General features: G+C 48.1%; 1 protein-coding gene across 1 annotated transcript in view; it reads left to right on the top strand.

Moving 5' to 3' along the window:
- LOC308661434 (uncharacterized protein) overlaps positions 1-9,446 on the top strand; it is a gene marked incomplete at both ends in the record, with an annotated part of 53,467 nt that extends 44,021 nt beyond the window's left edge. Inside the window, 4 exons of the mRNA XM_081316361.1 lie at positions 1,133-1,253; positions 4,047-4,230; positions 5,193-5,331; positions 9,406-9,446. Of these exons, the coding sequence (XP_081172487.1) occupies positions 1,133-1,253; positions 4,047-4,230; positions 5,193-5,331; positions 9,406-9,446 (485 nt within the window). The remainder of the gene's footprint in view (positions 1-1,132; positions 1,254-4,046; positions 4,231-5,192; positions 5,332-9,405) is intronic.
- Positions 9,447-10,874: the final 1,428 nt, after the last annotated feature.

The following is a 10,874-nucleotide window of genomic DNA, read 5'->3' on the forward strand; positions in this document are numbered from 1 at the left end:
TTTCGATTCCTGGAGATCACCATGGCGATTGGCCTGGCAGCTCTGGTGCTCTTCGCTTTCCTGCTCGGCTGTCCCGGAACATTTGCCGAACCCCAAAACTCGGGGCCAGCCGCCAAGGTAAGAAGCGGGATGGCGGGCGAAGGGTCCCAGCTTCCCCCGTGGAAACCACCCCCGCCAGCAGCCTCTGCTCGGGTGGGCAGCAGGAGCAGCTGTGGGAGTCGGCGGGCTGCGCAGACGGTGCCGCTTCCTCGGGGTTGATCGCACCCGGTGCCGTCGCGCTGAGGGCCAGAAGCCCTGCGTCCTCGACGGACGGACGGGACGGCCGAGGGTGTCCTCCTCCGTGCTCGGCCGGGACTTTGGCAGCTTGCCGCCTGGGCTGGTGCTCTCGCTCGCTGCGCTGATGGCAGAGCGATCCGCCCGCGGGGTGTCGTCCCGGACGCGGTCTGGCAGGCGCCTCGACCGATGGACTTGGGGATGGCCGCCTTTGCCAGCCCCACCCGGCGTGGGCATCCCCGGGGGACAGGAACCTGGGAGGAGCGAGTGTTTTCAGATCCCCTGGAGAAAATGGAGCCAGAGTCGTTACCTGTTGGACAGCTGGGCTTGGCTAGCGCCGTGACCCGTTTTCGTCCCCGCTCCTTTAGTGCGTCCTGACTGGCAACTGGACGAATGAACTCAACTCCACCATGGAGATCAACACCGTCGTTAAAGACGGGGTATTCAGCGGCTTCTACAAAACGGCAGTCTCGGCCTCCACCAATCGCATCCAGCCATCCCCGATTGTGGCAGTCGAGCATCTGGGGGACCAGTCCCTCTTCGCCTTCACCGTCAACTGGAATTTCGCTGGTAGAACCACTCACTATTTGGTGTAGAAGAAAATAGAACGGGAGGAGGGAATCTAGTGGATCTCCCCTTCCTTAGATCTACATCTTGCAGATTATTTCACTGAATGTCCTCCCTCCCACCCCACCCCCCATCAGCTGGAGCTGCCGAAGGTTTTTCAAACCCATAAAACATTCCCAATCTAAAGGTAGCATCGGTGAGCAGGGTCCTTATAGGAAATATTCCCCCCCCCCCAACAACTGGTACCGCAACTTTGACCTGCCAGTGAGTCTCTGGGTGATTCCTCCCTCAGAATCCATCACCGCCTTTGTGGGCCAGTGTCTGCTGGACAAGGACGGAAAGCAGCAGCTGAAGACAACCTGGCTGCTGCGTGAGAAGGTGGAATCCGCGGCAGAGGAATGGGGGGCGACCCGGTAAGGAAACACAGGGGCTGAACTGCTGTGCCCCCTAACTGGAAAGGCCCTGGGGACCTCTCTTTTTCTCTCTCTCTTCCCTCCCCTCCCAAAGTGGCTCTTGAAAGGACACCCCAACGGTTTCCCTCTCTCTGGGATCTTTCCGCACCCAGGGTTGAGCAGCTCCTGCGGAGAGGCTGGAGACTCCGTTTCTGCCACTTCCCCCACAAAGAAACACAGCAAAGCTTTTGATGAGGTTCCCCAGGTCCCTCTCACTGAGAAGTGTGGTTTGGGTGGCACCACAGTCTGGGTTGCCCACAGCTGGCAACCCTCAGAGTTGGCATTAATGGCTCTACTCAAATTGGAGAGCAGTAGACCAGCACAGCCCCACATTCTGCCACTTCCCCCACAGAGAAACACAGCAAAGGTTTTGATGAGGGTCCCCAGGTCATTCTCACTGACCAGTGTGGTTTGGGTGGCACCACAGTTTGCTGGGCCCACAGCTGGCAACACTTGGAGAGTTGGCATAAATTGCTATACTCAAATTGGAGAGCAGTAGCCCAGCACGGGCCCCCATGTTTGTCTGGGGCAAAGAGGCCACCTGGATGCCTTCCTGGCCTACAGCTCTTCTGCTCCTCTCCAAAGAGGCCACCTTCTCGGCCAACCGGGATGGAGCTGCTTCAAGGGAGGCCCCCAAAGGCCGAGGAGAATTTGCCCAGCCTGCTTTGGGTCAGTGTCCTTCCCCTAATCAGACCTGGCCTTCAATGTGTGGTTGGGGATCTACCTGGCCCTGGCCACCCCTGAGAACCAGCAGCATCCATTTCCTTTGCCCCCCCCTTTTTGTTATCACGTGAGTGGGTGGAAGGAGGGAATGGGGTGGGGGTGGGTGGGATGCTCAGCGGGGGGGGGGGCAGGGAGAGAGAACAATATTGCCACCATGAATTTTGACATTTCCCTCTTTCCTGCTTCATTGTAGAGTTGGCACAAACACCTTCCACCGCAGCAATTGAGAGGATGAAGAGAGCAAGGTTTCCCCATTTCTGCCTTGGGGGGCCATGGGGAGGTGACCCTTCCAACATCACCCATCAGATGCTGTTCTCCAATAAAATGTTTGCCTGAGCAGCCTCGGCCTCCCTGGTCTTTCAGAAGCTCCCTGGGTGTCAGTCTGCAGGTTTGCAGGAAAGGCTGGGTAGGACCCCCCCCCATCTGGAGGGGGGGATCAAAACTAACCCTGGGGTACAGAGGCTCTACTTGTCTCTACTACTGCTCTGCACTTTACACACACTTTTGGAAACTGCAGCTATTCCACTGAGGATCGGCCTTATTATTTTATTAGGAAATTATTAAAGGGTTTTTGCAAAGGAGCCATGAATTAGCTTCAGCCAGAGCTGGTCCATCTTAAGCTTTGCTTGATAGAGTCATTTTGAGAACCAGCAGTTAGCTAGAACCTATTTGGACACTTACCTGAAGAAGCCAAAGAGGTTGGCCACAAAGGGTTCAGTTATAACAATTGGATTTGCAATCAAGAATTTTTTAAGCGGGGCCGTTAGAGGAACAAGAAGTAAGGTGGCATTTTTGCTTAAAGATCCGCAGGCAAAAAGCTGCCCCTTAGCATGTAAAAAAAACACCCCCAGAAGTGGAGAGCTTATTTTATACAGCAACTCGGGGAGGCTTACAGTGTAATAAATGTTAAAAAGTCCAAAAAGAATTGAAACTAGAATAAAAAGATTAAAAGTTAAGAACCGAGGTGATGGACAGCCTGGGGTAATCTTTTCCTCTACCCCATGAGACACCCCCAAGGTTCCCTGCTCTGTCAGGGCCCCAGGCTGAGTGGCTGAGCAAGGCAAAGAGCAGAGCTGCTGCTTCCCTTGGTCTTCTCCAGATGGAGCTGGACAGAATCACCAGCAGGAATCAGGAGACAAGATAGAGGGAGGGAGACAGAGAAAGAGAGAAAGAGAGAGACGGAGACAGAGAATGAGTTGAAATCTCCAACTCAGGTTGTCCAGGAGTCTGGAAGGAACTCATTGGGGCCATCTCAGACCCATCATATTTTAGTGCTTAGCAGGAGCATGAAGGGTTTGGGGGTGAGCCGAAATCAACCTGATATTTTTTAACACACAGTCTGATTTAGTTGATTATGGGAATGCAGTGGACATTATGTACCTTGACTTCAGCAAAACATTTGACAAATATCCATGCAATCCCGGTGAAGAAGAAGAAAAAGAAGGCAACCTGTGGCTGGACTACGCTACCCTTAAATGGTTTTAGCCGCTACCCTTAAATGGTTTTAGCCGGTGGAGAGATCAAAGCCAACAAGGGCGTATGGAAGGCTCCAGATCTGATTGAAAGGAAGTGAGGAATTGCAGGGCTCCATTTTAGGCTTTGAGCTGTTTGACATATTTATTTATAATTAAGTTAGTTAGAAAACATTTTAATGTTTTGGACGTGATAGGAAATGGGGGGATGTAAAATACTTCAGAGGGCAGAATGACCATTTCAAAGGATCTTTAAAAGCTGGAATAATGGGCAAAAGTCAGGAGGATTAATTTCAACAAGGATAAATGCAAAGTCCAACTTTTGTGTAGAAAGAAGAATGGAAGGCATTAATACAGGATGGCAGGTAGTATAGAAAACCAATAAGGGATCCTGCCGAAGGAGGTTACTATGGACCCTCTGGGCAGGCAGAAGACACAGGCCAGGTCTTTCTGCCTCAGGTGAGCAGAGAAGCTTTCAGAGAGGCGGGCAAGAGTGATGGGCTGGGTGGGGGCAATTATCCCAGCATCCTGGTCCTCCCTTGCTGACAACCTCATTTAGTGGAAGAAAGAGCAGGAGGAAATGCGATCCTGGACCTAACCAAGAATCGCAGGCCGAGTCCAGCACCTCGGAGCTCCCTCTGGCTTTGCACGATCTGCTGGACATAGAGCACCCGGAGGGAGGGGGTTTCCTAGACTCCCCCGTGGGAGAGTCCGGCTGCCCAGGGATACTTGGCCAGGCGCACGTGAGTAGTTTTGGCCTCTGGCTGGCTCCCTTCCACCGAGCCCTCCCCGCACCTTTGCCCGGGTCACACGGCCCGCCCAATCACCTCTCCTGCTTGCATCCAGCCGAGCCAGCATGGAAGCGGAACCCACGGAAGCGTCGGCCTCGCTGCCTCCGGCGGTGTCGTCTTAGTCCTGGGAGGCGGCGGCGGAGAAGGAGGAGAAGGAGGAGAAGGAGGAGAAGGAGAAGGAGAAGGAGAAGGAGGAGAAGGAGAAGGAGAAGGAGAAGGAGGAGGAGGAGGAGGAGGAGGAGGAGGAGAAGAAGAAGAAGAAGAAGAAGAAGAAGAAGAAGAAGAAGAAGAAGAAGAAGAAGAAGAAGAAGAAGAAGAAGAAGAAGAAGAAGAAGAAGAAGAAGAAGAAGAAGAAGAAGAAGAAGTACAGTGAAGTAGAGAGGGATGGAAAGTAGGAAAGTAGGAAAGATAAGAAACATACCCAAGATCCATAAAGGACTCAGATGCCTATACAGGAATGCTCAAAGTTTAGAGAACAAACAGGGTGAACTTGAAATACTATATAGGCTCTCTTGCTTGAGCAGGAGGTTGCATTAGAACAGCGCATTTCAACCTTTTCACCGATTGTACCACTTTTTGGATATGGCAATATTCAAGTACCACCTAGCAAGGTGTCAAAAACTTGATGACACCCCGCCACGTCAGCACGTCAGCACACACACACACACACACACATCAGCACGTCGCCCACGGCTCGCGAGGTGGAGGAAGAGCTGATCGTGCTCGTCTCCACCTGCCTGGGAAGCGACGAGGACACGGTCTTGCCGCGCTCGACGACCGCCCGGACCCCTCCCTGCCGCCCCCCCCCGGTCGGAGTGGCCGGAGCCGCAGGACGCGCGCCTGAGCCAGCTGTCCTCCGCACCGCTCAAGAGCTCCCCTCCCACCTTCTCCTCGCCCTCTCCCTCTCCTGGAAGGCGCCCTCGGACGGGATGCGTCCGTGGCTGGAAGAGGTGGAAGGCCGCGGGGAGCATGCCGGCGCCCCGGCCGGGTTGAGCCCGGGCAAGCAGACGAAAGCGAAGAAGAAGGACCCGCCGCCCAAGAAGGGCGCGCCAGGTCAGTGGGAGTCGGCCAGCCCAGCAGCCCCACCAGGGCAGGGAGTGTTGGCGAGCGGGGGGGGGGGGGGAGGAAAGAAGAGAAAGCGCCGGATGGTCGGCTCTTTGCTCAGTTGGTGCTTCCCTTTGGTCGTCGGGCTGCAATGGATAGGATCTGCTGGTGCGTGGCTGGCCTTTAACCCTTGGGGAAGCCCACGGGGTGGGGGGGAGGTGGTCTGCAGAAACCTCAAACAGGCCACACAGAGCTGACAGACCTTGTGTGAGGGTCCTCCTGGAGAGCAGTGGCAGACATGTCTGGGGGAGGGGGGGTGTTGATAGACAGGTGGTACCCATTCCTGGATTGGGGCCCGTCGCTTATGGCTGCTCGTGCCTTGGTCACCTCCTGGTTGGACTACTGCAACACGCTGGACATGAGATTGTCTTTGAAGACTACCTGGAAGTTACAACTGGTTCAGAACTTGGTAGCAGTAAGAGGGCAAAACATAATTTCTTTGAAAACGCTAACTAACCGGGTAGGTGGTGAGCCTACAAATTGAAAAAAGAAAGAGAGGGGGGGAAAAGATTAATAAACCGCAAGACTGAAAAGGCGAGTTACCGTTCCAAAATGACATAATTAAAAAAATAATCAAAGATTTTTATGAGACACTTTATGACACAGAAGAAACTTCTCAAGAAAAAATAAAGCAATATATAAAAAGGCTGAGTTACGAAAAATTCCAGAGAATATACAACACATGCTAAATGAAAAAATATCAATGATGGAAGTAATAGAGGCTATAATAAGGCAAAAAATGATAAGACTCCGGATCCAGATGGGCTACCTGCAGAGTTTTATAAACGTCTACAAGAGGGGTCCCCAACCTTGACCACTTTATGACTTGTGAACTTCAACTCCCAGAATTCCTCAGCCAGCCTGACCAAGGTTGGGGAACCCTGGTCTACAAGATACATTAAAGCCAATAATGAAAGAACTGTGTAATGAAGTCCTCTTAGAGGCTAAAATACCAAAACCGTGGTTAGAAGCCAACATTACTTTAACACCTAAAGAAGATTCAGATTTGATGCAAATAAAGATTTATAGACCAATATCTCTTGTAAATGTGGACTATAAAATTTTTGCTTCAATAATAGCAGAAAGATTAAAGAAATTTCTGATTGAATTTATACATACAGACCAAAATGGATTTTTACCTAAGACACAAATAAAAAAATACCGGTAACTAGAATGAATTTAGATATTCTGGAATACTATGAAATGCACCCAGGGAAGCAGATGGCGCTAATATTCCTAGATCCACAGAATGCTTTTGATAACCTAAATTAGCAATTTATGATTAAACTAAATGAAATGGATTTTGGAGAAAACTTTATAAACATACTTAAAACAATCTATCATAGACAAATATCTAAAATAATCATAAACGGGGACTTTACAGAAAACTTTAATATTAAAAAAGGCACAAGACAAGGATGTGCATTATTCCTATTATTATTTATTTTAACATTGCAAGAAATCTTAGGCAAGACTCAGAAATTAAATTATTGGAGATAAAAAATGAAAATATAAGCTACAAACATTCATAGATGACTTGGTCTTTGTGTTCTTCTATCTTCTATCTGCTTGAGACAAGCCTCAAGCTTATGAAAAAGATAGAAGAATTCGGACAAGTGGCAGGACTAAAATAAATAGAGAAAAGACCAAAGTGATAACTAAAAACCTTACAGATAAACAAAAAAAATCAATTGTCAGATAGTTAAGAAAAAAATCAAATACTTGGGGATATATTTCATAGCAAGACGTGCAACAGTAAAAGAAGACAACTACATAAAATTATTAAAACAAATAAAATTAGACTTGGAAAAATCTACAACTAGGGAGAATAGGAACGGTGAAGATGAATATTTTTACCAAAACTACCCTTTTTATTTCAAGCAATACCTATGAAACTGGGGAAATTTATTTTTGATGGATTAAATACATTGATTTTGAAATTTATTTGGCAAGGAAACAAAGCTTGAATAAGATTGAAAATGCTACAAGAAGCAAAAGAAAATGGAGGATTTGGGCTGCCAGATTGGGCTTCATATTATCAAGTGTCTGTATTGCTTAAAATAATGGATAACTCTTAGACATAAAAGATTACTATACCTAGAGGGGCATAACCTACAACTGGCATGCCTTTTTATGGTAAAGGTAAAGGTAAAGGTTCCCCCGCACATGCGTGCTAGTCGTTTCCAACTCTAGGGGCCGGTGCTCATCTCCGTTTCAAAGCCGAAGAGCCAGCGCTTGTCCGAGGACGTCTCCGTGGTCATGTGGCCAGCATGACTAGACGCCAAAGGCGCACGGAACGCTGTTACCTTCCCACCGCAGTGGTCCCTATTTTTCTACTTGCCTTTTTACGTGCTTTCGAACTGCTAGGTTGGCAGACCCGCCAAACTGCCGACCTTCTGATCGACAATCTCAGCATCCTAACCCACTGAGCCACCGCGTCCCTCTTTTTATGGTATGGGAAGAATAAAATGCATAGATGCTTTCAAAATCACTACATAAGAAACACACTTCTCTGAGAATGGGAAAAAGTGAAAATTTACGTGAAGATACCTGGATGGCTTTCAACAATGGAAACGTTTGTTCACCCAAACGTAATTAACTATAAGGAAATTGAGACCTATAAAGACATTGTGAATACTGAAGGGAAACAAAAACCCAGACAAGAAATGGAAGAACAGGGCACTGATTTATCATGGTGGCCATACCTGCAAATTCAAATGAGGTATGAAAAAGAGGTTAAAACATCTATATTTTATAAAGAACAGACAGAATTTGACCAGATGTCATTGACATCAGATGAAAAACTGATTAAGAAAATGTACAGGTATATGTTAAGTTTAAAGATGGACGATGAACAAGTTAAAGAAACTCTGGCAATATAGGCAAAAAACTTTGGGCATAACATAGTTAGAAAGCTGGCAAAGCCTTTGGGAAAGAAATTCTAAAATAACAAAGGCCATGATTTACAAAGAAAACCTGTACAAAATGTTTTACAGATGGCACTTAACGCTTGTAAGGTTAGCGAAAATGTTTAAAAGTATGTCTAGCTATTGTTGGAAATGTAGACAAAAATGAGGCATATACTATCATCTTTGGTGGACATGGCCTAAAGCCAAAAGATTTTTGTCAAGAATACATATATGGTTAGAGAAAATGACTAAAAAACAGATAGATTTTTAAGCCAGAATTATTTTTGTTAGGTATAATTGTAGGAAATTGTGAGAAGGAATGGGTATATTTAATGTTACATGTATTAACGGCAGCAAGAATTGTATTTGCTCCACATTGGAAAGAGGAAGAATTACCAGGGGAGGAAGAAATAATTAAGAAATTTTTAGATTGTGCAGAAATGGACAGATTGACACTGAAAATGAAAGAGAAAGAAGATTCAGAATATATCAGAACATGGAACACATTTTATCAATGGCTAGTAAGCTAAATATTGAAACCCAGAGAATATCTTGCTGATAAAAAATTAAGGAGTTGTGATTATAAAAAAATTAGTGAACTATTGAACAACAAAAAAAAGAACTTGGTAGCAGATATGGTAATGGGCACCCTCCCAGTTTGGCCTTGTTACACGGTGGCCCCCAGTTTCCTCCTGGGTGCAACTGAAGGTGCCCTTTCTATCTATCATGCACCGTGGTGGCGCCGTGGTTGGAATGGAGTACTGCAGGCTGCTTCTGCTGAGTGCTGGCTGCTCGCAGTTTGGGGGTTCGATTCTCACTAGCTGACTCAGCCTTCCATCCTTCCCAGATCCGTAAAATGAGGACCCAGATTGCTGGAGACAAGAGGTTGCTTAGAGAGAGTTGTAAAGCACTGTGAAAGCACTATATATATCTAGGTGCTGTTGCTACCTGGCAGAGAGCCAGGTCATCTGCACTTCCCCAAGGATGTCTATCATTCTTCTAGACTGGGTGCAGCAGGCATGTGCCATTTTGTTTGACCTGGGAAGTCACCCTTGGCAATAGCTCCCTTGCCCTGGGGAACCACAGGCCCCCATCCTCATGGTTTTCCAAATAGCTGGCAAGAGCTGGGTTGCCCCCCAGATGCTGGTGGGGTAGGGCTGCTGTCCAGGGGATTGTATGGACGAGGGAGTGTTGTTGAGTGAAAAAGGAGGTCTGGTTCTTATTTTCTTATTGGGTTGTTTTTTATTGCTGCTTCCCTGGGTATTCTCCCCCAAGACTCCAGATGGAGCTGGGCAGAATCACCAGCAGGGACCAGGGGACAAAATATGGGGGGGAGGAGGGAGGGAGGAAGGGAGAGAGAGAGCATGGGTGAAATCAAGTCTCCAACTCAGGTTGTCCAGGAGTCTGGAAGGAACTCATGGGGGCCATCTCAGACCCATCATATTTTAGTGCTTAGCAAGACAAACATGAGTTTGGGGGTGACCCCAAATCAACTTGATATTTTTTGAGACACTGTCTGATTTAGCTGATTATGGGAATGCAACGGACGTAATGTACCTTGACTTCAGCAAAACATTTGACAAATATTAATGCAATCCCGGTGAAGAAGAAGAAGGCAACCTGTAGCTGGCCTACACTACCATTACATGGATAGAGGCGGTGGAGAGATCAAAGCCAACAAGGGCATATGGAAGGCTCCAGATCTGATTGAAAGGAAGTGAGGAATTACAGGGCTCCATTTGAGGCTCAGTGGGTTAGGATCTCTTGATCAGAAGGTCGGCAGTTTACTCATCCCAGCTTCTGCCAACCTAGCAGTTCGAAAGCACGTAAAAATGCAAGTAGAAAAATAGGGACCACTCCGGTGGGAAGGTAACAGCGTTCCGTGCGCCTTTGGCGTCTAGTCATGCTGGCCACATGACCACGGAGACGTCCTCGGACAAGCGCTGGCTCTTCGGCTTTGAAACGGAGATGAGCCCCTAGAGTCGGAAACGACTAGCGACTAGCACGCATGTGCGGGGGAACCTTTACCTTTATTTGAGGCCTTGTGCTGTTTGATATATTTACAATTAAGTTAGTTTAGGAGTTAGAAAACATTTTAATCAGTTTTGGACATGATACGAAATGGGGGGATGTAAAATACTTCAGAGGGCAGAATGAAGATTTCAGAGGATCTTTAAAAGCTGGAATACTGGGCAAAAATCAGGAAGATTAATTTCAACAGGGATAAATGCAAAGTCCAACATTTGTGTAGAAAGAAGAATGGAAGGCATTAATGCAGAATGGCAGGTAGTAGAGAGAACCAATAAGGGATCATGCCGAAGGAGGTTACTATGGACCCTCTGGGCAGGCAGAAGATACAGGACACCAGGTCTTTGCACGATCTGATGGACGCAGAGCACCCAGACGGAGGGAGTTCCCTCGACTCCCCCGTGGGAGAGCCCGGCTGCCCAGGGATCCTCGGCCAGGCTTCATGAGCCGTCTTGGCCTCTGACCGTCTCCCTTCCACGGACCCCTCCCCGCGCCCTTGCCCGGCCCACGCGGCCCGCCCGATGGCCTCTCCTGCTTGCATCCAGCAGAGCCAGA

This window comes from Vipera berus (genome assembly GCF_964194415.1).
Source record: "Vipera berus genome assembly, chromosome: 2".
NCBI lineage: Eukaryota > Metazoa > Chordata > Lepidosauria > Squamata > Viperidae > Vipera > Vipera berus.